This window comes from Trichosurus vulpecula, chromosome 3 (assembly GCF_011100635.1).
Source record: "Trichosurus vulpecula isolate mTriVul1 chromosome 3, mTriVul1.pri, whole genome shotgun sequence".
Classification (NCBI taxonomy): Eukaryota; Metazoa; Chordata; class Mammalia; order Diprotodontia; family Phalangeridae; genus Trichosurus; species Trichosurus vulpecula.
The window spans coordinates 22,803,206-22,829,215 of NC_050575.1; the positions used below are offsets into that span (position 1 = coordinate 22,803,206).

General features: G+C 46.6%; 1 protein-coding gene across 7 annotated transcripts in view; it reads left to right on the forward strand.

Annotated features, from left to right (window-relative positions):
• The first annotated feature begins 1,964 nt into the window (after positions 1–1,964).
• Positions 1,965–26,010, forward strand: part of SEPTIN8 (septin 8) — a 35,528-nt gene continuing 11,482 nt past the window's right edge. The window contains exons 1-9 of one of the 7 annotated variants that reach the window (XM_036749556.1): positions 1,965–2,283; positions 15,048–15,162; positions 16,525–16,720; positions 18,354–18,540; positions 20,090–20,251; positions 20,763–20,859; positions 21,870–22,038; positions 22,470–22,602; positions 22,873–23,063. In XM_036749556.1, the coding sequence (XP_036605451.1) occupies positions 2,254–2,283; positions 15,048–15,162; positions 16,525–16,720; positions 18,354–18,540; positions 20,090–20,251; positions 20,763–20,859; positions 21,870–22,038; positions 22,470–22,602; positions 22,873–23,063 (1,280 nt within the window). In that variant the 5' untranslated portion in view covers positions 1,965–2,253. Of the gene's footprint in view, positions 2,284–14,899; positions 14,919–15,047; positions 15,163–16,524; positions 16,721–18,353; positions 18,541–20,089; positions 20,252–20,762; positions 20,860–21,869; positions 22,039–22,469; positions 22,603–22,872; positions 23,064–26,010 lie in introns of those variants that run through there. The other 6 variants (XM_036749551.1, XM_036749554.1, XM_036749555.1 and 3 more) reach the window with 6 other exon arrangements.

Here is a 26,010-nt window from a genome sequence, read left to right on the forward strand (position 1 = left end):
GGAATGGGTGAGTAAGAACAATTTGTTCCAGTGGCCGTGAAGGCGGCTGAAGCCGGCTCTGTAGAGCCCTTAAGAACTTGGTCAGGCATCAAAGACACCGAGGTTATCCACTGCATCCTGGGCAGTTGCATTGACTTTTGTCCCGCCGCTGGACTTTGGTGGCTCTGGAAGAGAGACTGAGGCTGACGACTTTGAGCAACTCGGCCTCACTTAAGTCAAACTCACTAGCAAGTCAAGACATCACCAGTGATGTCACTGGTCCTCTTCAAAAACTAAGGAGAAACAACAAATATCACAGAATTATAACGTCTTTGAGGTGAAAAAGACCTCAGGTTTAACCTCTACCAGAAAGACCTTCATTGACAGGAACTCAATCTTAAGAGGCAGCCTATTCCCCTTTGGGTGGCTCTGTTAGGTAATTTCTCCTTAAAAAAGAGCCAATTTGCCTCCCTGCATCTTCTACTCCTTTATCCTCATTCTTCAAAGCAAAATATGACAGCTCTTCAGCTACCTGAAGGTTAGGAATCATCTCCTTTGGCACCCTATCACCCCTAGGATCAAAAATAGAATCTAAAATTCTCTGTATGGCAGTTAATGCCCTTCATTACCTCCCCTGCCCCCACACCTTTCCAGCTTTCTTATAACTTACAATGCCTTTCCACCATTTGCTGAGATTTAGTGACACCAGCCTCCTTGCTATCCCATGAATAAGCTGCTCCACCTCTTGACTCTGGGCCTTTTCTCTGGCTGTGCCCATGCATGGAATACTCTTCCTCCCTATCTCTGCCTCCTAGCTTCTCTAGCTTTCTTCAAGCCCCAGATAAAATGGCATCTTTTACAGGAAGTTTTTCCTGATCCCCTCAATTCTAGTACCTTCCTTCAGTGGATTGTTTCCAATTTATCTGCATATATCTGGTTTGTACATAGTTGTTTGACTGCTGTCTCCCCCTTTAGCCAGTGAGGCCCTTGAGAGCTGGGCTATCTTTTTTGTTTTTCTTTGCATTCCCAGTGCTTAGCATAGTTCCTGGCACATAGTAGGTGCTTAATAAAAAATTACTGTTTGACTTCCCATATCAATGCTAAAGACCCCCTGGTTTTCAAGTCTCCTTGACATCATGGTTGCAAAAGTGTTGCAGTTCAGGTGTGGTGTCAGAGGTAGGTAGGTAGCAAGCAGAACATAGTCAAATCCATGGACCCCAAATGAAAACTTAGCCTGCATCCCCACAGTTCTGCAACGGTTTGGCTTACAGTGGCTTTTGGCTCAGTTGGACTCTTAGATACCCTTTGTGGGCCAGTTATTATGTGGGCCAAGTTATTTGAAGATTCTTCAGCTCCACTGGGAAGTTAAGAGACTTCTATGGAAGCACGGAGTTGTCTGCAGTTTGGACAAAGCCCCAGGAAGAGCGAGAGACAAAGTATTTGAGCCCGAGATACCCTCTCAAGGTCTTCATTCCTGCTTCTTGGGAATGGCAAGTTGGAAATTCCTGTATAGGCACAAGTTGGACTAGATGGTGTCTTTGATATCCTCCAATTCTGAAAATCTGTGATTTTTGTGACTATTAGAGAGAACCCTATGTATGAACTCAAATTGGCCCTCACGCTCCAAGTAGAAAGACACTAATGTGAAGTGAGAGACAGTAATGGTGTACAAATTTGGCACCTACACCAGAGTTTGAATCTTGGCTCTGATATTTATTATTTGTGTGGCCTTGGGCAAGTCACTTCCCTCTGGGCCTCAGTTTCTTCATCTGTAAAAATAAGGGGCTTCCACTAGATGATCTAAAAACGCTCCGCCCCCCTCACTCCTAAGACATAGGGCAAACCTGCAGCCCCCTCCTGGCACATTGCTCCAGAAAGCCCGATTCCTGAAGGGAGATGACAGGTTTTCCCGCCCGCCTCTTCCCAAGCCCTGCCCCTCTCCTTCCCTCCCCAAATTTCGGGAACTACAAGTCCCGGCATTCTGTGCAGCCTCCCAGTTGGCGGAGCCAGGGTGGGCTCCGGGCTAAGCAGAGCCCGGGGCTCCGGCTGGGCTAGGAGGCGAGGCCGGAGCCGCAGTGGAGACGGGCTTTCCCGGGGCTGGGACGGGCAGCGCTGGCGAGAGGCGGCCCCGCTGCCTCCTCTCCTCTCCAAGGGGAGTTTCCAGGAAGTGGCCATATTGGATCCATTCAGCCGCAGCGACCCGAGTGGAGAGCGAGCCTCGGAGCCGGCTCCGATCCCACGGATCCCGTGTCCCGGCCTCCCTCGAGTCCGTCCATGGCGGCTCCGGACCTGCAGCGCCGCTCGGTGAGGGGCTGGCGGGCGGCGTGCGCGGCTTCCTGGGGGGCGGCAAAGTTTGAGTGGAGGGTGGGAGCGCCGCGGGGCCGGTCCACGCCGGGGCGCGGGCGGCACCCAGCCTGGCACCCTGCCGGGCTCCCGAGCCGCCCCTGCCCGATGCCGGTTCCTCGCTGCGGGGCAGCTGCGGAGCCCACGTCCCGGGCGCGCGAGCCTGACCTGCGGGGTGGGGCGAGACCCCGGGGCGCCGCTGGCTGGCACAGCCGGACACTGCTCGTGCGCGGGGTCCGTGGGAGGGGGCTCTGATCGAAAAGGTTACGATGGGTGGAAAGACCACCCTGTCCCTTGGAGTCAGTGACCGGCAGAGACTTGTGGCATCCCGACAGGGCCCAGGGACCCCGGAGCCCCTTAGCTGCATCTCTTCCACTGGAACATTTTTCTCGGCCCATGTGATGAAGCGCCCCATGTTTGTGTCACTGTGTGTGGGAAGCAAAAAACATGATCAAGGCCTCTATGGTTTGAATTGACATCCTCCCTCCCCCCCCAAAATTAACTCAGAGCAGGCGCAAACACCCAGGTAATAAGGGCTCCTGTGGATCTGGCCCTATGTCTCCTGGGAAGGGCAGAAGGATGGAGTCTATCTGTGAGATCCACAGATGGGTGTGGATAAATAGATATGGCGTGAATGACTTGTGAGGCCTCCGCTTTTTAGGTCTGTGTCAGTTTCTCCCTGGTCAGGTTGATTTCGAATTCACAATGAATGAAGGTTTGGTCCACAAGGGTTACAGGGTGCCTCCCAGTTTTGAACTGATGGAATTGGTCTATGGGTCTGTCTCAGCAGGTAACCTTGTAAAGGTTTTTTTTATAATTCACCCAGTCTTGGATTTATGCCAATACCTTGTTAGGAATTTCCCCTCCTTGTCTATGAAGTGTGTCTCGTGACAGTGAAAGCCCAGGTGGGGCTGACTCAGAAGATTCCTTAATTCACTGGAGACTTTGTAGAATTATGTAGAATGTAGACCCCTGGTCTTAATGGGCCAACGCTGATTTAGATTTGATCAACAGACTAGACCATGAGACTAAGTGGTAACCTGGAGCTGTGAATGGTACATTTACTGCTTTTTAATGTGTGTTTTTGCATGTGATTGGGCTGCCTAATAAGTGACAACTGAAACTGTTCTATGACCAGAGTCCCCAGTAGGCCCATCTATGCAAATGTATCCAGTGTTTACCAGGTTGTGCTTATAAGAGCATTATAAACGTGGTTAATGATGGGCATGGAGATTGGCCCTTTGTATGTGAAAGACCAAAAAAATCACTATTTTCTATTAGGTTGTGCTCATCCCCTATTTTCTACTCCATCTTCCAGGCTCATGTTCAGAGACACCCCTCCCATCCTAGTAAGTGATGTCATTAGCAACCTCACAATGAAAACTAATGCGATGTCACTTACCAGTTTGTAGGTTGGCAAAGTGATCTCAAAGTACTTTTTTAGGATTTAGAATCATTGAATTTTAGAGCTGGATAGTGTCTCTGATGCAGTTTAGTCTAGCCTCTTTCCTCCCCACCTCCCATGTTACAGTGGAAGAAATTGAGACCTGGATGAGTGAAGTGACTTGACCAGTATCACATAGCTAGTAAGTGAAGGACCCCAGACTAGATGTAGGCCTCCTGATTTCCCATCATGATGGTGCCATTTGTACTCAGATAATTACTGGGGAGGACTGAGGCCTAGAGAAGGGGAGTGGCCCATTCGAGGTCATGTAACTAAGAGCTATGACCCAAATCTGAATTACCTGTGTTCTATTATCCTGCCTTATGAAATGGGCCTCTTTTAAAATGAGCCTTGTGGGAAGCAGATACCTGCCTGTCTTGGGCCATCTGACAGTGATGGACAGAAGCAGGGCTGAGAAATGGACGTCTTACCTCAGCCTCATTTGACATATCTTGGAATAGGCACTTCACCCTCCTCTGGCTGCCCCTTATCTTCCCTGGCTGTGATAGGTTAATTACTTCAGTGCTTCAAGGTTAGGTGATTTTGTGAGTGTAAATGATAGCCCCTCTATGACTTAGAGGGCTGCTGTGGCCCCAAAGTACATCACTTTGCAGCCGACCTGATGGTGAGCCTCTCTGAACTTAGCTACGCTTGTCTCTCTGTGGTAGGCCATTGCTGGGCCAGTATTCAGGGCTTTGGCAGCAAGCTAGGACTTTTCAAAACTTGAGTAGGCTCATAGAAGAACCCAGGGTTCCCTCCATACCATAATGAGACATTAGAACAGGACTTTGATGGAAGCTGAATTATTGTTTTTTTAAATGGTTTGAACTGCATTTATGAGCATCCCCAATCCTATGTTATTTGTGGCCATTTCTTCCCAATGGCAGCCTGATGGCCTTAGGACCTGCCTTCTAAATCAGCTTTGTGATTAACCTAATGTACAGATGGGCATGAAACCCTGCTTGGCAGGCTGGACTGGATGCTGCCCTTGGGGCTGGGAGGTGTTTGTTATGGAAGATGTGGCAATTTCGGGCCTTATTGGGCAGTTCTTTGCCTTAGTGTAGAGATGGATTTGGGTCGATGGCTCCTTATAACATCAGAAGCTGGTGTTTCTTGTTCTGAGAAGTGGAAGAGGTAGAGCTGCTTTAGCTTAGCCCGGCCCTTCAGTCCAGCCTCATCTCTTCTACTCCTCACAGGTCAAAAATGAGGCCTTTTTGGCTCCTCTCTTTGGTACCTAGTATTGTGCTGTTTACACAGTGTGACTTTTTGTGACATATCACACCAGCTTGTACTTTATGATATAGGTCTATCAGAACCTGTTAGATTTTTACCTGTCTCACAGAACCTGTCCATGATTATGAGCTGGACAAGAGAGAAAACTGAGTTGGGCAAGTGGGAAAGCGCAGAGATTGGAAACAATTCTGCTTTTTGGCATGACTGCCTCTCGCCTGGCATCTCTCCTAGCCAGCCTTCCTCCTACCCCCACCCCCAGCATCATCTCTGCTTTATCCCCAGTACCATCTGCCACTTCCGTTGTCGCCCTGGTAATCCTAACACTTCCCAAAGCACCAGTGTTTTCTTGGAGTTCCTGTTCCCACTCTGAAGCCTGTGAGTGGGAGGAAAAGAAAAGAAGAAGGAATGGAGAGAGATGGGGACTGTTCTCCACCTTCACCAAAGAGGATCCCTGTTTCCCTATTCCATCCCTGTTTCCCCATTATCTCTGCCTATCATGGCCCACTGTCTTCCCTCTCTGGTGTTTTCCCCTTTGGTTGTCCAAATTCTCCCTATCCATGATGAGAACTTGTCCTTTGGTATCTGGGACAGAGAAGGTCAATTTTCCCATTCTTCCTACCAAAAAACAAAAACAGAATCATTGATCACTGTAAAAAAAAAGAAAAAAGAAAAAAGCAACGCTAGAAACAAAAACCTTCTGCTGCTGGGGTTGGGTTTCAGTTTTACCAACTTACTATAACCTGAGATAGTCACTGTGCTTTAGTTTCTCTGTCAAATGGGGATCATAACACCTGCTCTTCCTATCTCACAGGACTCGAATGAGGATCAGAAGTGGCAATCAGATGTGAGGGATCATTGTTATTAAGGGAGGACCTAGTGCTTCAGGGGGTGAGCTCCAAGAAAAGCAAAGACTGTATTCTATTCTGTCCTACCCCACCTGGAGTATGTTCCCCATGCTGGCTCCCTCAGAAAGCATTAATAGATGGGATTGGTTATAAATGAGCATAGGACTATTCAGAGCAGCTGGGTGGTGTACTGGATAAAGCGTGGGGAGATTTGAGTTCAAATCCTGACTCAGTTTCCTCATCTGTAAAATGTAATAGAACCTGTCTCATAGGGTTGTCGTGAGGGCCAAATGAATCAACATATATAAAGCAATTTGCAAACCTTAAAGTATTATATAAATGCTAGCTAGTATTGTTGTTTTTATTAGTCAGCCTGCAGCCCAGATGAGGTAGGCATATAAGGAAAAGCGGAGTCCTTGACCTCAAAGGAGTTTAAACCCTTGTTGGGTGAGACAAGTCAAGAAATAGGTGTTTAGAGGAGGAAGAGATCCATAGAGAGGGGATGGAGGAGGCCAGACTTAGGATCAGGACATTGGAGCTGATGGGGCCCTTAGAGAAGATCTAGTCCAATGACCAAAGAGGTGAAGTAAGTTGTGCAGAGTAGTTAGGAGGGGGAGGGATGGGACTTGTGGCTGCATTGCCTCCTGAACTGGGTCTTGAAGGATGGGTAATTGGAGAGGAACAAAGAAGGCCTTTTGGTCAGGGAAAGCAAAGTGACCAATAGAGAGGCAGGAATGAGCATGGCATGTGCAAGGACCACCACTGGAACAAGCGCATGATCCACATGAGAGTGTAGCTCCCTGGCTACATGGCCTGGAGAATAAGGTAGAGAAGTGTTTGTACCAGATGTGATAGCCAGTGGGGAGCCATTAAAAGTTTTGGATTGGGAAAATGACAATGACATGGTTCTTAACTAAAAAACTACTCTTCTTGTAGCAAATGTAGGATGGATTGGGGTAGGCTGGGGGAAAAAGACTGTTAGGCTTTTGGATAATCCAGGTGTAAAATGGTGAGGTCCTGCTCACCCTGGGGTGGGGCAGGTGGGGGGGGGGGAAGGAAGAATGGAAAACCGAGAAGATATGGGACGATATTGCAAAGGAGAAACCAATCCCAATCCCACATTGGATTAGGAATGATGATGGACAGGGAGGAGTCAGAGTTGAGGATCCAAGTCTGGGATTTCTGAACCAGGGGGCTAAGTGTATGTTTGGAGCGGTAACTAAAACAAGCTTCTCCATGGCCCACATCCAGTCTGCTGGAATAAGGAGCAGCTGCAGAACTCCAGGGGGAAGGGTCTAAGGGTTGCCCTATCTCTAAAATGTCTTGAGCATTCCCAGCCTCTCTGCTCCTTTGTTGCCCCACGGGTCCCCTTGGGGCCTTTCCCTAAGGCAGATGATTAGACCAGCCAGAGGAATATAAACAAATAGTTGGAGTTATTAATGGAAATCAAGGCATCTAAAGATGCCCTGTTCTAGAACTACTCCCACGATTCAAATGACTAAATATTTCATTCCTCAAGGTCCCCATGGAAGAGATTTCTTTCATTTTCAAGTCCCTCAGCTCCCCCTATTCTCTAGAACCATCGGAGTTCTCAGGGGTTTGGGGGGTAAGGAAGGTGATTTGATGTACCACTGCCAGGGAAGGAGTCCAGAGGCCTTGGGCCATAGAACTGCTCTGTGGAAAGCTTATTAATTCATGCTTATTAGGGTAATGTGACAGAAACCAGTGATGTTAGAGGCTTTAGATCTGCCATTTTGAACCCCACAGATCCCTTCCCCTGATAATAGAGGGCGAAAACATGAGTACAAGAGTCCCTTATAGTGCTGGTGAGTACTGTATGTGACTAGCTACAATCCTCCCGTGTAGTACTCACTCAGTTAAATATTTCACATTTCAGCCCTTCAGAGCAGACTGTCTGTCCAGATTCTGGGTGCTATCCTGTTGATTCTGTCATACTAGACCTAACTCCCATCAATTTGGGTATCGCCAAGCCCAGATGCCATCATCCTGAACCCATTTTGTGATGATGCCCCATCAGACTCACTCCTTTCTGTGCTGATCCCTATCATGATGGGAGCCTCATTATGCTCAATTTTGTCAGACCCAGGCTGTGGGCAGAAGCCCAGAGCTGAGTGGGAGAGGAGACATTTGGGAATGTCAGAATAGCTAAGGGCCCATGTTAGAGCATGTTTAAAACCCACACTTCCTGGCTGATGGCTGCTGTTGCTGAGCTGAGAGTCAATGAAAGCCCTGAAGCCTCAGAGTGATGGGTGGTCAAGTGGAGTGGACCCATCTTACTCTAAGACTGCTGCCCTCTCACCCTAATCTACTAGTTAGTGTGGCACATTGAGGAAATAAGATTACACCCCTTCTCCATCACTTCAAGGGTTTTCTTGGCTTCTTACTGTGCCCCTGGCATGGAGAAGAACCACTGCAGAGGATCAGCCCATGATCAGAGAAACCTAGAGGGAATCAGAAAATTTTGGGGAATCCAGTAGGTCTCCTTATGTGTCCTTGTATGCCCCAGGACCTTGGTGGAGGGGGGCAGAAGATGGGAAGAAACCTGCGGGGACCCTGCCCCTTTGGTCATTTCCAAGGGTTGAAGGAGAAGCTCTGCCCTATGTCCTGCTATCAGGGAATGAGGGAAAGCTTGCTTCATGTGGGGCAGGGGTGCCTTGAGCTTGATATGCCCACATTTTCTTTCATACCCACCATATTAATTCAGTACTAAAACCCTTCATGGTCGGCTTGGGAGAGACAGATCTATTTTGTTGGATGCCATAGCTGACAAATTGGACATGAATGATGGAGAGACAGACAAGGGTTTCCTTCTTGCAGTGACACCTGAACTGTGGCCTGTGGCTTTGAGGTGTTTGTGGCAGCCCACCCTTCTGTTGAGATGTGAGGACACTATATTGGTTTCCTGATACCCTAGGACTAAGGGCTTCCTCCTGGTCTTCCCAGCTCCAGGCTGGGCCACTTATTCACAGACCTCGAAACCTCAAAATTACAGTGGCTCCCGCACAGTTCTATTCATAACAGACACCTTGGCTAGGCAGGGACTATGAGAACCCAAAAGAGAAACCCTAAGCGGGGAGGTGGAAGCAAGAACTATGTTCACTCCAGCTTCTAACCTGAAGGGAAGCAGGCAGCATAATTGCTGTTAATAGCACCTAGCAAAGCTTTGTACGTAGGAAGTGCTTTATCGTTGGTGGCTGAATTTAATTTGTTGAGTAACCACTTCCCGAGAAGCCTTATTTGTCACTCTGGGCAGACCCTGTATGGGGAGCAAGAGCTTGTCAAGATCCCTCATTGTCTAATGGAGGAACTGGAGGCTAGTGAGCAGTTCACATGAAAAAGATTGGGGCTTTTAAGTGGACCACAAGTTTGAATCAGTGGTAAAATATGGTGGTTAGAAAAGCCAAGTCTCTATTAAGAAAAGGTAGGGAGTCCAGGACAAGGGAGGTGACTGTCCTGCTGGCTTCCACTCTGCTCAGACTGTGTCTGGAGTAGTGCTTAGTTCTGGGGGCCACATTTTAGGAGGGACATTAATAAGCTGGAGGTCATCCATAAGAGGGCTGCAATGATTGGTGAGGGCTCTGAAGACCTTGTCACTGGAAGATTCATTGAGGGAACTGGGGGCATGTTTAGCCTGGATGTGAGAAGTTTTTAAAGGGGACCTGATTCAGGGATTTGAAGGGTTGTCATGTGGAAGAAGGATTGGATTTTCTACTTGAGTCTAAAGGACGCAATTAGGAGCAAGGATGGAAGTGGTGTAGAGGAAGATTTAGGCTCAGTGTAGTGAAAAACTTTCTAACAATTAGAGCTATCTCAAAGTAGAAGGGGCTGCCTAGATTTCCCCTAATTAGAGGTCATTCAGCAGAGGTTAGAGAATCTCAAAGTAAGAAGGTATCTCAGAGGCTAACCCATACCTGAAAAGAATACCCTCTATAATATTCCCAATAGAGTCAGCCTCACACTAGGGAAACTGAACTGTGTATTTGGAATCAACTTAAGATGCCTTTTAAAAAAAGGAGGCAGTGTGAAAATAGTGGGTAAGATACTGGACTTGAGATTAGGAAGAACTAGGGTCAAATCCCGCCATTGTCACTTACTAGCTATGTGACAAGTCAACCCTCAGTTTCCTTATCTGTAAAATGAGGATCACAGTACCTATAATACAGTCTTCACACAGGGTGGTTGTGAAGTTCCAATAAGATTTTATACACACACACACACACACATCTTTGCAAATTTTCTGTCTGCTACAGATTTTGGTTATTTTTTTAACTGCAAATTAATAAAATGCAAATATGTTTGAATGTTTAGGAAAAAGGAGATAGCATACAGCAAGATCATTTGTTTGCCCCCAAGTGAAGGTAAGGAAGACAAAGGAGGAAGTTTGCCCCTTGTTGCCCTGGGACGTTTTATGGCCTTGTTGGGGAGTTAGTCCAGTTTGATGCCTTCGAGAAGAGGGTAGCACTAACTAGGCTTTGACTCCCATGTACTCTGTAGATGGTACTAAGTCTCATTAGAGCCTTAGAGTCTCATTAGATGTCCAGTGACCCATGTGCTCTCCAGGGTGGCTCCAATATGGGGCGGATAACTCCAGAATTAATTTCTCTAATGACCTAGCCTGGCTTGGGAAATTTGGGATTAGAGTCCAGGCAGTCTGGGAAAACACTTGGAGTTCTTCCCAGAGCCCAGTCTGTAAGTTTGCTGGCCGGAGGCTCCCTTCCTGAGCTCAGCGTTGGGCGGAATGACCAGCAGGGCCACAGCAAAGAAATAAGGCCATCCAGGGACTGCGAGAACCCCCAGAATCTGGGAGCATAAGGGCTAAAAGAAGTGGTTGGAAACTTAAGGTTTATTTTTGAATTTGCTGCTGAGTTGCTGGGCTAGTCATTGAATCTCTCTCATTTTCCTCTTAGCTTGTGTGTCAGGCTGGTGAAGCCACATCTATTAGGGCAAAAATGGCCAACAGATCCTGACTGTGATTGCTACTTCTTTTTTTGCTCTTCAGCTGACTCAACAAACATTTATTCAGTATCTAGGGGCTAGGCATGGTGATACAAAGGCAAACAATAAAATAGTCCTTGTCCTCAAAGAACTTACACTTGACTGGCAGGCAAATGGGTAAAGAAATAACATGGATGCAACTAAGTAAATGAAAGGAATATTCAAAGGAATTTCTAGAAGAAGAGATTGCTACTAACTGGGGGTTCCATGAATTGAAGATGCTACTTAGGTGATGGGACAATGTATCTATCATTGGAGGAGGAGAGGCCTGATGGGTAACCTGGGTGCTTCAGCCGGTATGGCCACCCTTTGGGGCAATCAGAGAGTTATGAACTCTGGCCAGGAGGTTGAGTGCGCATTTGTATAACTGATGCATCTCCAACTACACAATCTCTAGGATGCAGTGTTAGGAAAGCTGGTTTCTGTTTACTTTGTAAGGTCTAATTTGAGGTATGAACTTTGATCGTGTTCAGTGATTCTTTGTATCCCTTTCCCTACTTAAGGAAGAGGCAGGGGAAATGTCTAGATCAGTCACTCAGTCGCTAAACATTTGTTGAGCTCTTACTATGTGCCAGGCACCGTGCTAAGTCCTGGGGTTACAAAAAGAGGCAAAAGACAGTTTTCTAATGATATTTGGGGAAATAGTGGAGACGTAATCAACCTACCATGTATCAGGATGCTTCCTTGTTGGCTGAGAACGAGCCAACTGTTGTAAAATAGAGCAGAGACCTTGATCACAAACACCCAGTTGGGTAATACCAGATTTGAAGGGATGAGGTTGCCAGTCGGCTGTTGGAAGCTCTAGGCCTGGGGATGGTAATAACCCAAACTAGGCCTAGTGCCTTAGTTCAAGATTATGTTGGAAAGTTTTGGCACTGTCATTCTGGGACGGGGTATTTTACGTATGCTTCTGATTAAGTATCCTGTGTGCATTATTTCTAAATTTGTATGTTATAGCTCGCAGTGGGATTATAGATTTAGAGAGTGGGCAAGGAACTTCTGAGACCAGTCCAACCCCTTTGTTTTACAGGTGAAGAGACTAAAGCCGCCAAAGTGGTTTAAGTGATTTGGCAAGGGCCATCCAGTCAGGGCTATGAAGGACAGAAAAAGCAGATATCAGAATAGGACATGCCACATAGTTGCAGCAACAAAAGGGAGCAATCCGTAATTAGGACTTAGATGAATTCAAGGAGCCAAATAGCCTTAGGAACCAAAGAATGCTGGGAGGCAGGATGGCTTGAGTAGGCAGTTGAGGAAGCTGCGTCATCTGAGCTTTTCCCCTCTTCTGCTAATGTAACTGTAATGCTTGTATAGTTGTAGGGGCTGGGAAAAGGGCAAGACTTTCATTTTGTCCACAGCAATAGCTCCAAAGAGTATCTCGAATCCCTGGGAAGCCAGGCTTGCATTCTCAAAGCTTTGGTGTATAGAGAGCAGTCAGGAGTTACTTCACAAGAGCTATTGGTATTTATGGTGGTTGTTTCCAATGTGAAGCGTGATTAGCCCAAATATTAGAGAATAATGCTAAGGATCTGACCCTTGACCATAGAGTATCCCTGAAGCCTGGAGTGAACATTCCTTGTGTCCTTAGCCCTGCTTTGAGGTATTCATAACTAAATGTTTCCACTTAGTTATGTTGATTTTGAATCATTTCAGTTGTGTCTGACTCTCCATGACCCCATTTGGGGTTTTCTTGGCAAAGATACTGGAGTGGTTTGCCATTTCCTTTTCCAGCTCATTTTACAGATGAAGAAACTGAGGCAGGGGGTCACACAACTAGTAAGTGTCTGAGGCTGGATTTGAATTTATGAAGATTAGTCTTCCTGATTCCAAGCCCATTCCTATCCACTGCGCCACCTGGGTGATCCCCATTTGGATTCAGCAGCCCCTTGTCAGCATGTTACTACTGTGTTGTCTGTAAAGTCTAGTGCCAGCCAAACCATTTACAGAATGGGGAAACCATGCCAAGGGTAGGATTTTGGGGCTCTGAAAGTGCTTTTTGTGATTATAGCTGAACCCAAGGTCTATGAGTGAGGACTCAGGGACTAAAACATCTATCTTTTCTTTCATTCATAGCTCAGTGATTGGGAGGTGAGTGGTGAAGGGAGCTTGAGGATTAGTAAGGGATGTAGAGAGGGGCGGGGAGGATTCTCAGTACAGCTGGCTTCTTGGGTTTTGGCTGAGCTACAGGACGTTAGATCATGTCCCGATTGTGTCACCCTTGGAAGGAGGAGGATGAACAAACACAGCAGCCATCTGTGCAAACATAACACGTCTTTAATTCTGGGCATTTTTAGCTTCTCCATTTAAAAGAAAAAAGAAAAGCTACAGATTCAGTCCTTGTTGTGAGCCACTGAAGATTTTTCAGGGAGGAAGTTTTGTGATTTGAGTTGTTTATTTGGTGGGGATGGGGGGCAAGGTGATTTTAGAGGCAGAGAGGATAGGTAGGAGGCCATTGCAGTAACACAGGTGTGACTTGTGAGGACCTGGATTACATGGTGGCTTTGGAGATAGAAAGGAAGGGATACATGACGATGAGAATGACGATGTCACTAACAGACATTGACAAGAGGACTATTTTTTTTTCTTTGCTGGAGAGTGTTGGAGTTTGTCTTAGACATGCTGTTTGAAATGTTGGTGATACAGACTCAGGAGTCAAAAAGCACAGGAGTTCAGCCATGTGGATGGTTGAGCTTTCTGAGAAAGAGAGTACAGAGAGAGAGAAGTGGTCAGGTGAGCTGGGGAATTCCCATTTTTGGATTTGGAGGAGGAAGTGGAGGAGGAAGGAAGGAGATAGTGAAGGCTCAGTGATTGAGAAGGGAGGAGGAGGACCACCATCCCACATAATGCAGAACGATCAAGGAAGACTAAGAACTTAGCCATTAGGAAGTCATTGGTGACCTTTGGGTGAATGCTCTCAGGAAAATGAGGTACAGCAGAAGCCAAACTGCAGAGTACTGAGGAGAGAATGGGAAATTTAAAAGTGGAGGCAGTGGTGGAGCCTGAGAGACATTTAGCATGAGAGATAGGAGAAAAATAGAATTGTAACAGGGGAAGCAGGATGAGGGCCTTTTTTTTTTTCTTTTTCTTTCTTTCTTTTTTTTAGGACTCTATAAGACTAAGACTTGGAGAAGGAAATGGCAAACCACTCCAGTATCTTTGCCAAGAAAAACCCAAATGGGGTCACGAAGAGTTGGACACAACTGAAACAACCAAACAGCGACAACATAACTAAGACTGTAGTCTATAGAATGAAAGCCCTAATGATTTTATGCTGCGAAGGCCAGATGCCATACAGCCTCTTTCTCTCTCTACCACACCCCTACCAGTATTATAGATTTGCTCCTTTCCTCTGCCAAGCATACTTCTATTTCTTTTCTCTCTAGAAAACCTGTTCTGAAATCCTAAGGTTGATGCTGTTGCCTAGAAACCCTAGTTCCTGGGGACATTTTCATTTTAGTTACAACCATCAATAGTTACTCTGTTTGCTTCTTCCCTAGAGCTGGAGGAAGTGTGGGTAGGCTTATTTTCACTGATGCTCTGTCTTCTGTTGTTAATACCCTTACCGATAAATTAATCTCTGAGGATGGGGAAAGTGATGGGAGAATTAGTTGGGACCAAGAGAGATGGTGGTTTTGGATACAGATTCCCAGGGAGGAAATAAATTTCCTTTGGGCAGGGGAGTAGTTTGAGCCACTTTCATTGACAGAGTCACTAAAACATGGCCTTTTGAGCCTGGGAACAGTCACTTAGAGGGTTGTATTTTATTTTTTCCATTTCTAGGAGCCATGAGAGCAAACTTCCATCTAAGTTAGAGTTCAGCTTATTTAAGTTAAAGAATCTTAAACAAATAAACAATAAATAAATAAAGGAATCCTCCCTGGTCTCAGCCCCTTTCTCCTTTTTCTCTTGTGCCTTATAGTATTTTTATAGTGTTTTATTCTTTCTCCTCATGGGACAAAATACATCTTCTGGTTCTCGTTCTGTCCAAAACAGTGACCTCCGGGCTTCTGGATCTAGAAGGGGATCTCATGGCAAGAACCTCGAATGTACAGGCAGGGGTAGGGTTGTAGTCCTTTGTGAAGCAGATTTTACTGTGATTTTTCTTGTCTTTGTTCACTTGTCACTATTTACTTTTCCTGTCTTCCTACCCGGTAGTTCCTAGCCCTGACCTCTCTCTCTTTTGGCAGAAAGAAGAAATGCGCCTTCTCACTCTGGGGGGCCATGTGGGCTTTGACAGTCTCCCAGACCAGCTGGTCAGTAAGTCCGTATCTCAGGGCTTCAGCTTCAACATCCTCTGTGTGGGTAAGTCTCTGAGAAAACCTGGCAAGAGAATAGTCTTTGAACCACAATTATAGGAAATGACTCTAGGGATACTGAAGATGCAGGCCTGGTCACCCCTGGGACTGTCTAGTATGACTGTCACAAAAGAAAAGGAATTTGGAGAGTAGTGCTGCATCCAGAATTCGGGTTCACATGAAGGCCAGAGTTCTGGTACAGTAAAAAATGACCAAAATAATAAAACCTGGATATCAGGGTCATCTGATATCAGAGGGAGTCTGGAGGGGAGTTATGATCCTTGGCCTAGAGAAGTCTAGGGGAGGGTAGGAGAAGTAGTTTGGTACCTCTTAGTATTTGAAGGTTATTGTACAGGTGATTATGGAAGACAGACCAAGAATAGATGGGCTTAGGTATCAGGGAGAAACATTTAGATTCAACATGTGGAGGAACTCCTGGGCTAAAAAGGTTTTTACTATGGCAGAGCATTCTTCAAAGAGATTCTAGAACACCTAGAGAATCTAGAGGCGTGAAAATGGTGGGATGGGTCAAATGTCTTCCGGAGGGACCTCTATGCCTCTAACACAACCCCATCAGTGTCTGAGTAGTTCCTTCTATACACAGGGACATGGATAGATTTGGTTGGGGTTGTGCTGTCACAGTGTGAAGACCAGGAGTATGAGTGGCATCATCCAGAGACCCTAGGGGATGGTTCAGCCTCTCATACTGGGCATTGTCCTATTTTGGGTGAGAAGAGCATGGCTCTGGTACAGTTCAGCAGAACTAGAGGAGATAAGCCTCCAATGTGACTTCCCTTCATCTTTAAGAATAAATGCCCAAGCCCCTGAGCTGTGGGGAAGAAGGCTTCTAGAAACCAGCGTGGACTTAGGGACTTAGCCCAGCTAAGGTGCCTCCGTCCTTGTCCCTAGACAGTGATTGTCGTTCCATTCCTGGCTGTATGGCCTATGGTTAGAGATGCTCAGTGATATGACACAGATTTACATGTGCACAGGCATCATGTAAGTCCCTCACATACCAGACATCACATCATACATGTCATACATCTTGAGTCATCTTAGATTTTTACGTTTAAAAAAATGTAATATTCCTCAGTTTACTGAAGCTGGAAGGGGAAGTTACTCCACATGGGAGCAATGAGTGGGGAGGCTGATTCTTAGTTTAGCTGAGCATGTGGCTTCTGCCACAAATCAGCTTATGTCCTGATCTGACCTGACCAGCGTTAGCCAGAGCTCCCTCAACCCCTAGACAAAAAGCTACCAGATGACAAGAGGCTGGGTGATACCTTCCCAAACTCCAAAATATGCTTTAGAAGTGAGGAGGAGAGCAAAAATCCCTTCTCTCCACTGACAGTGTTCCATGCTTCCCCAGGAGAGACAGGCATTGGAAAGTCAACACTCATGAACACACTCTTCAACACGATCTTTGAGACAGAAGAGTCTGGACACTACGAGACCTGTGTACACCTCCGACCACGTACTTATGACCTCCAGGAGAGCAATGTGCACCTCAAGTTGACCATTGTGGATGCAGTTGGTTTTGGAGACCAGATCAACAAGGATGAGAGGCAAGTGGTGTGATGTTTGATTTTGCCCCATCCCCTTCTCATCACCTGTTATTTTAATAACCAGTGTCTACCATGGTCAAGCTTTGGCCACCCAGCTATCGGGGCCCCTCCTCTGCCGTCATTCCCTTGGTTAGTTAGATACGTTACAGGTGTTCTCTGCTATAGATGCATATGGGTCCCTTGACTATGGTCCCATGGATTCGTGTCTAAGACAGCTCATCCTTAGGTGGATAGAAAGTTTTAGAAAAAGTCAGTATGTCAAGATGGTATATGAGGGAACCACAAAAATTCAGCTTTTGTCTCCTTCTTGAAAATGTTGTATCATTGAAGGGAATAGTTTCCATGTGATCCTGCCTTTCTAGGAGATGATGTGAGTTTCTCCAGCTCAGAGACTGTGGATTTTTTTCCATACAAAGCAAGATGATGACAATTTGGAAAAGCCTCTTTGACCACATTCTACTCACAATGAATTACCTATTTCTGACCTTTCCATCAGACACCAAGGAACCACATTTTCAGCTTGACTAGGGCTGGTTCAGTATGGCCCATCTTATCTAGAGGATTTTTCCATAGGAAATTATCCTTTATGGTCTATCCCATGTAGACTATCCATTGGAATTTGACCTGTGAAATCCATCTTATGAAAACCACTCATTTAATGAGGCATGTACCCTGGGTTGTCAGTCTCATAACATTTGCCCTGAGCTCAGTAAAACAACAGAGGTTTGCTTCATGTGACAGGCTGAGGGGGAACTTAGATTTAGAAATTCATAGAATTTTAGAGTTAGAAACAGGTCTACAGGCTCATATAATCCAAACTCTTCATTTTGCATATGGAGAAACTGAGCCTGAGAGGCATCATCCTGGTGAGGTGGGAAAAGTACTGGATTTAGAGGCATAGGGCCAAAATCCAAGCTGTGTCCTTTTCTATCTGTGCGACACTGGCACGTTGTGTAACTTCTCTGGCCTCAGTTTCCTCACATGTAGAATGAGGTGGTAGTCTAGCTAGCTTCTGAGGTCCTTCCAGCTCTAAACCTATAATCCTAAAATCCTGTAATCCAAGGAAGGTGGCGTCTGATCTGAATCAGCCTTCAGCATTTCCTGAGGATTCTCCAGCTGTGAGTATCTAAGTCAGGGCTGTCCAAAATGCGGCCTGTGGGCTGCATGCAGCCCGCCTACAAGCATAGAAATTTGCTGCTGCAGAGCTCTCACTAAAACAGCAAATCAAAATATATTGTCTATTGTTTCAATAAAAACCTAAGGTTGGACAGCCCTGATACAAGTGACTGACCTCTTCTACTTGGGAGGACTTTTTCTCTCTTTGGATGCGGACCTGAACTGGACCTAGCCTGCAGAGCAGCCCTAGCCAAACCGGGCCCCTTCACTCCTTGTGGCACAATTTGAGTCCGGGCTCTCCAGTGGTTCACTTCCTTTCTCTGTAGGTCAAGCTGAGCTCTGTGCTCACAGGCTTGATGAGGTTACTTTTTGAGGCAGCAGAGGAAAAAGGGTTTTAAAGCAGAGGCCCAGTTCTACTAACTGAGTGATAGGTGACTGTGGTTCCTGGGCCTTTCACCAGGATTAGGCCTGGCCTATTTGTCTGTCCATTCCTAGGCCTGATGGAGTTTGTCTGTAGTTACAGGCCTATAGTTGACTACATCGATACGCAGTTTGAAAACTACTTGCAGGAGGAGCTAAAGATCCAACGCTCTCTATTTGACTATCATGACACGAGGATCCATGTCTGCCTCTATTTCATCACCCCCACGGGACATTCCCTCAAGTCCCTGGACCTGGTGACCATGAAGAAGCTGGACAGCAAGGTGGGAAGCACCCCTCCCCCATCCCTGCTCCTGCCCAGTGGGTCTGGCGCTAGGAGTCTGATTACAGGCATGTGTTCTCCCAGAGCCAAAGGACCTGCCAGCGTTGCCGGGCGGATTTCCTCTGAGCGAGGCTTAGGGAGAGGGCCTTCTCGTCATCTTCCTCAGCCCTGCTTTTGAGCTCCTCACACAGTGCTCTCCACTATTCATCATCTTCCCCATTTCCAGTTTCTGCTACTGAATGACCCTTTTGTCTCCTTCTCCACTGACCCTTCCCCAAGTCAGTTCCATTTCTAATAAGCATTCTCAGCTGATGCTGCTTCTCAATTCATCCATTCTCTGCTTCTATACTCCATGCTTAGTTGATCTACCACCTTCTTCTGCCTTTCCCTGGCTCTTCTCTTTCCCTCCCTGGTTCTATTCTTTTATTCTTTGTGGGTCTGCAACAATCTCTCTCAGAACACTCATTTTCTGCCCCCAAAATCCATCACAGTCCCTCATTTGCTTACTGCCTTTTTCTCAGCTCTCTCTCTCTGTCTGTCTCTGTCTCTCTCTCCCTACTTCCCTCCCTCCCTCCTCTCTCTCTGTCTCTGTCTCTCTCTCCCTCTCTCCCTCCCTCCCTCCTCTCTCTCTGTCTCTTTCTCTCCTTCTTTTATCCATCCATGAATATCCCTCAATTTGTCACAAACTGCATTGAAAAAAAGATATATTAGGAGGTAGAGAAAGAACATAAATAAGGATCCATGTGTGTGTGTGTTGTGTGTATAAAAACTAGGACCATGAGTGTCCTGGACCATAGTAAGAATATACATATATATATATATATATATACACACACATATACACACATACATATGTATACGTATGTGAGAAGCAGGATTGCAGGACCACCAAGTTAGAGCTCAGCAGACCCCCGGGGGTGATCTAGACCAGGGCTTCTTCAACTTCTCTTCCACTTGTGACCCCTTCAGCACTTCTCAAACTGTGGGTTGTGACCCCGTATGACGGAGCTAGATCAGTCTCCTCATCTGAGTCCCAGAGCAGGGTCACGCAGATAACAAATAGCCGAGCAGAGGTTCAAACTTGGGGCCTCTGGCCCCAGATCTACCTCTCTTTCCACTCTGCTCCGCTGCCTAGTCGGTGAGATATTGAGTTTTTATGAGGGTAGAGCTGCTGGGGCAATTGGGGAGGGATTCCCTTTAGAACATGGGAGCTCCTCAAGGCCACCTTACCCTCTTAGCTAGAGGAGTCCTGCCTGCACCCAGTTGCTCCTGCCTTTGGGCCTCATTTGGTTTAGGGGTGGTTAATTTCTCAGAAGGACGATTTCTGTCAGTTGCGACAGTTACCTGTTTTGCAGTTTCGGGGATCTGATACGTTTTTGTCACCGCATCCCCTTACTTCCGGAGCCAAGCTGTGCCCTGCCTAACTATGGTGTTACAGCTGATCTCAGAATGTTCAGAGGTACCTGCAGAGAGAGTGGCTCTTTTTGCGGCCCCTCCCAGCACTCTCCTCTAAACCCCCAAATCACCTGTGGCTCGCCTCTCCCTGCCAGGTGAACATCATCCCTATCATTGCCAAAGCTGACACCATTTCAAAGAGTGAACTACACAAGTTCAAGAACAAGATAATGAGTGAATTGGACAAAAACGGGGTCCAGATCTACCAGTTCCCTACAGACGATGAAGCAGTGGCCGAGATCAATGCTGTCATGAATGTGAGTGGGACCCTGGGCTTCCTAGATTAGGGGACTGCTTCAGGGGCAGGGGTGGGATACTCAGTGGACTTTGTAACCGCTAAACTTTTGGTCCTTCGGGCCAGGCCAAAGCCATGGTTGCAGGACACGTAGGATTCATACGTGGTCAGGAGGGACCTAGGGGGTGGAGTGAGTAGAGCACCAGCCCTGGAGTCCGGAGGACCTGAGTTCAAATCCGGCCTCAGACACTTGACACTTACTAGTTGTGTGACCTCGGGCGAGTCACTTAACCCCAATTGCCTTGCCTTTCCCCCTCCAAAAAAAAATTAACAAAAGAAGAGACACTGAGGCCCACACACTCACATCTGACCCCAGGGGTTTTCCTTCTTGTTGCCTAATTGGGGGAAGCAGAGCCAAGAGGCCCAGATCTCATGTGATCTGTAATCTTCCTTGTGACTCTGGAAGCTGGATTTTTGAGGGAGGCAGAGAATCTCTCTGCTCTGAATTCACTTAATCCTCATCTCTATTTCAGGCCCATCTGCCCTTTGCTGTGGTTGGCAGCACTGACGAGGTAAAAGTTGGGAACAAACTGGTTCGAGCTCGGCAGTACCCCTGGGGCATCGTGCAGGGTGAGTGAGGGCGGCAAACCTCCGCAACCCTTCTCCCTCTTCCTGCCAGGAATGTGGGTTTGGGGAGGAGTGTTCAGTTTACAGGAAATGAATTTAGTCGTATCTTTTCAGGAGCACATCTGTTTTGCAAAGTAAGGTGCACGTGTATTCATGGGGCATTTTAAAAGTTTAGCCATCTGTATGTATCAGCTGTTTTTAATGATGTGTAAAATAGACCTACTATTTATACTTGAAAGATCTTGTTATTTCGTTGGCTAGAAAAGCAGCAGTCCCAGAGCCTCTTTGCTCCTTGAATATTTGAAGCGTGCATGTGTATTTGTGTGTGTGTGATGCGTGTGTGTGTGCACATCTAAGAAACCTGTCTCCACTTCAGGTTTAGACCAGGACTAGAGTCCAGTCACCAGACATTTTGGACTAGGAAAGAGAAAGGGAGAGGAGAAATTATTTGAGGAGAAAACTACAAAACTTATCAGATAAGATGATCATATTGCAAAATGGGCTCTTTGTGCTTTTCTTCAGACCTTGGTTGGATGCTTTTAAACTGGGTATCCAGAGGTCTCACGGACTTAGGAATAACCTGAAGGAGTCTAGTTGTAGCAGACAAGTTGAATTTGTGTTTGCTTAGGACTTGAGCAGCAACGTGGAAGGGAAATGAAACAGCATGGTATGGAAAATAAGGACACTGAAGTTTGAGTCTAGGGATGTGGGTTTGAGCCCCAGCCCAGCATGATTTTGTGAGAATCGTATCACCCTTGGCCCCAGATTCCTCATCTGTAAAATAGGAGGAGGCAGACTATGCAATCTTTAAGGAGATCTTCAATCCCAAGGTTCTGTCTGTGAACTTTAGCTTCTACCTCACAGGATGTACCGTCATAGGGCTCTAACCCCATCCATGCCCCATTTGTTTGCCCTATGATCACCCAGCAGGTACCCCATCTGTCTGCTCTGTAATCCCTGAGTGCCTGCCCATTTGTCCCCTTTGAGTGCCTGTGTCTGTCCCATGCCCTCAGTGGAGAATGAGAGTCACTGTGACTTTGTGAAACTTCGAGAGATGCTGATCCGTGTGAACATGGAGGATCTCCGAGAACAGACACACAGCAGGCACTATGAACTGTATCGGCGCCATAAGCTTGAAGAGATGGGCTTCCAGGACACAGCAGCAGAGAGCAAGCCTATTAGGTGACACCTGGCTTGTCCCACACATGACCCTTTTCCCATGGTAAAACTAAACCCCTTTAGTAGGCCCCTGTTTTTCAGAGACCATGGGCCTGGATCACCCCAGTCAGTGGGGGGAGGGAAGGATTTGAACATCTTCATTCAGCAGAAGAATAGGTTTTATCAAGTTTGGCTGACTTCCTGGGTCTGTCTTTGCTTTGTCTCAGGTTGTGGGACCCTTAGAAAAGAGTTTCTGCAACCCTTTCCCTCCCTTCAACCCTAATCACATTATACCTACTTCCTTACTAGCTACTTAGTCCTCCATATCACTAGTTACCATCATTCTCTGCCCACCCTTCCCTTCACTGTTAGAATTCTCCCTTCTATCCATCTGCCATCATTCTGTAACCCTCCCCTTTGGCCCCTCTCCCTGGGCAATGCCTGGGCCTGTTTAGCCTCCAGGAGACCTATGAAACTAGGAGGAAGGAGTTTCTATGTGAGCTGCAGAAAAAAGAAGAGGAGATGAGACAGATGTTTGTGAACAAGGTGAAGGAGACAGAGCTGGAGCTGAAGGAGAAGGAGAAGGAGGTAAGTGACGAGTCAGAGGTCCCTGAGTGGAGTATGTCAGTAGGCTGAGGGCTGGGAGAGTGTGGGAAGATGCTCTGTTGAGGTGGTGAGTAGTCCCAAAAGACTTCTGTCTCACTCTCACATCCTTGGAAACTACCATAGGGGGCTAGAAATTGAGTACAAGGGTTAAGACTCACAGAAGAATCAAACTGGGAGAATAGGGGGCATCTCAGGGACCAGGTAGGACCTTGGAGGAGGACATTTCTTTCAATAAGCAGATTTCCCCTCTAGCTTCATGAGAGATTTGAGACCTTAAAGAGGACCCACCAGGAAGAAAAGCGGAAGGTGGAGGAAAAGCGACAACAACTGGAGGAGGAGAAACTTGCCTTCAACCGGAGGAAGGCAGCTGTCGAGGCCATGCAGGCCCAAGCCTTACAAGCCACCTCACAGCAACCACTGAGAAGGGACAAAGACAAGAAAAAGTAAGTGGCTGGCGCCAGCCTACTCACTTTCCTGCTTTCTCTCTGTCCATTGCAGCGACCAGGATAACCCCCTTGGCAAACCTTGGTTCTGGCCTATGGTTGTAAATGGCCCAGAACCACAATTCAGGCATTTTAATGGTGTGGTATATCATAGGGGGTACCTGCCTGCCCTTATCTTTTTTTTTCCTGCCTGATTATTTAAGGAAGGAGGTCAAAGTTAAGCTGTCTTGTCCTGCCAGATGTCCCAGGGTATCATGAGGACTGTGTGGGTGGAAGAGCTGCCCCTGGGGCGGGGTGGTGGTGGGGGTTGATATGGACAAGCCGGGTGGAGGACAGAGATACCTGCAGCCCGAGGGAGACACAAATTGAAGTCAGGCAGTTTTCCAGATGGTGCCAGGTGATTTCATGGTTTTTGCTGCTGCATAGTGGCCTTGTACTCAGCACAGTGCCATAGGGGAGAGAGCACTGCCCGAAGTCAGGAAGGAAGGCCTCTCTTTATAGCCTGCCTCACATGTTTGGTGTCTGTGGGCCCTCAGGCAAACCACCAAAGCTGCCTGTGCTTCAAGGTCTTCATCTATAAAAGGAAGGGTTTGGCCTCGATGGTCTGTCTGTATGGTCCCTTCCAGATCTTAAATCTAGGATTCTATGAATCTGTGATCCTGCTAACTAACATCAGCTTGCAACTGATTATCTGTAGCAGGGAGATGGGAGATCACTTGGGCATGGGGACATTTAAATCAGGTCATTTCAGTGGCAACTGGAAAATGTGTGAGGAGGAACTGTTTGAAATTTTTTGTCTAGCCAGGATTATTACCTTATTAATAGCCCAGCTACTGCCGAGCTGTCCTAAAGGCAGTCATGGTTCAGGAGCTGGATGCGATGACCCTGCCTTTGGGGCTTTGAGAATTAGGAACAAGAAAATCTGGCTTCATAGATAGATAGAAAGCCCCTCAAGAAGAAGGAGTATGTACCAGGACTCCTCAAGAGATAGAAGACCAAGGGTGGGTCCTAGTTAGAAGATCCCTAGGAGCAGCAAAATTACTTATTCCAATTCTAGACTGTTCAGATTCACTGAACCTCAAAGTCATCTTTGACTCCTATTCCCAAAAGGCGAGGAATGGCTCTCAGTCATTTTCCTCAGTGTTTCAAATAACCTTAATTTCTTCACCCAGATCTGGAGTCTCAGCACAGCCATACCCTCCACCCCCACTTATGGCTTGGAATGAAAGGTCTGTGGGAGAGGGTAGAAACGGATGAAGGCTCTTAGCAGTTTCAGCCTCTGGGGTGTTAGACCTGGTCTTAGGAACCATAGATGTCTGTCTCTTCTGGTCTTTTGAGCCTCAGAGATGGGGAAAGTGCAGGTGGAGGTCCTCAGAGGCAGGTATTGTGTCCTGTCCCAGGGTGCTGCAAACCTGGTAGCTGCCATGTTGGGGAAGAAGCTGAGATGAAACTCTGGGTTGGCAGAAATCAGTGTTAGCACTGAGCAGATGGACTCTAAGGGATCAGGGAGGGTATCAGAGGATGTTGGTAGAGAGGGAAGCCGGACACTGATCACCACTTGAGACTTCTCCTCTTAATCTGCTTCCAAATGAACCCTCTTCCACAGGCTTTTCTAACCCATAGGATCTGACTGTAGCTGTTCAATGTACATTTAGCCATTAAGTTTTTAGTTAACTCAGATTCCTATTTGCATATGGATTGTTCTTTTTTTTTTCTCATTTGTGATGACTGTAGTCCTGGCCCAAGCCTCCAAGTTGTTTTCTCAGTTCAGTTGGTATAATGAAAAGATGGCCAGATTTGAAGTAAGGAAAGACTTGGGTTTGAATCCTGCCCCTCATACTTAGTAGCTCTATGAACATGGGCAAGCTAATTTTCTTTGAGCTTTCATTTCCTCCGCTATAAGTAGGGATGCCTTTCTCATAGAGTGACTGTTAAAAATTATATGAGGTAATATTTATAAAGCACATTGTAAACTTTCAAGCACACTATGTCAGCGTCAATTATCATCTCAAAACATTAAACTTTCCTCAAAGCCTGGCTATCTTTAGGAACCTGTGCTAGTGATACAAAGATGTGACGTAGCCCCTGATCTCAAAGAGCATATGGCCTAATGGAGAGGATGGGGGAATTGTCTCCAAGTACTGTGATACAAGGGAGGTAGAGATGAGAGCAAAGGAGAGGTGAGAGGTTCAGGCAAAGTACAGTGAGAAATCTGGGGAGGGAGAGATCCCTTTCAGCTGGGGTCAAGGAAAAGGCTCTGTGGAGGACATGGCCTCTCCAGCCTTGAACGGAAAGGATTTCAATAGCTCGATGTGGAAAGGATCTTTTCCAAATGTCAGTCAAACAACGAGCATTCATAAGTTTGATAGGAGAGACTGTGTAAGCAAAGGCATGATGTGAGAGCGCTGGAGGAGGAGAGAAACAGAGCATAGTCTAGTTTATATAGTGTATGAAAGGGGAGTAGTATGATATAAGGCTGAAAAGGTAGGACACAGAGCCTTGAATTCCAGGACTGAGTTTATGCAGTGGAGAACCACTCCAAGTTTTTGAATAGAAGACTGACATCTGAACTGCCTGTGAGGATGATGGGTAGCAGGGAGGGGAATGGATGGGAAGCAGAAAGAGCAATGAAGAGGCTGTTCCAGTCTAGGAGAAAAGAGTTAATGTCCATCATGGTTGTAGTAGGAGTTTAGAGGAGAGCCTAGCTATAAAAAAATTTGCAAGTAGAGTGAATATGTTGGCAGGTGAGAGGTTACGTGCCATGAGGGGTGAAAGATGTAATGAGGTGATGCGATTGGTAGGATGGGCATACCGTCAACAGAAACAGAAAAGGTGAGGAGAGGGACAGCTTCTGGGTAGCTGATGATGATCTCAACTTAGAACGTTTTGAATTGTGAGGTGCTACCAGAATCTCCAGGTAGAAGTGTTGAATGTTAATGGGAAATAC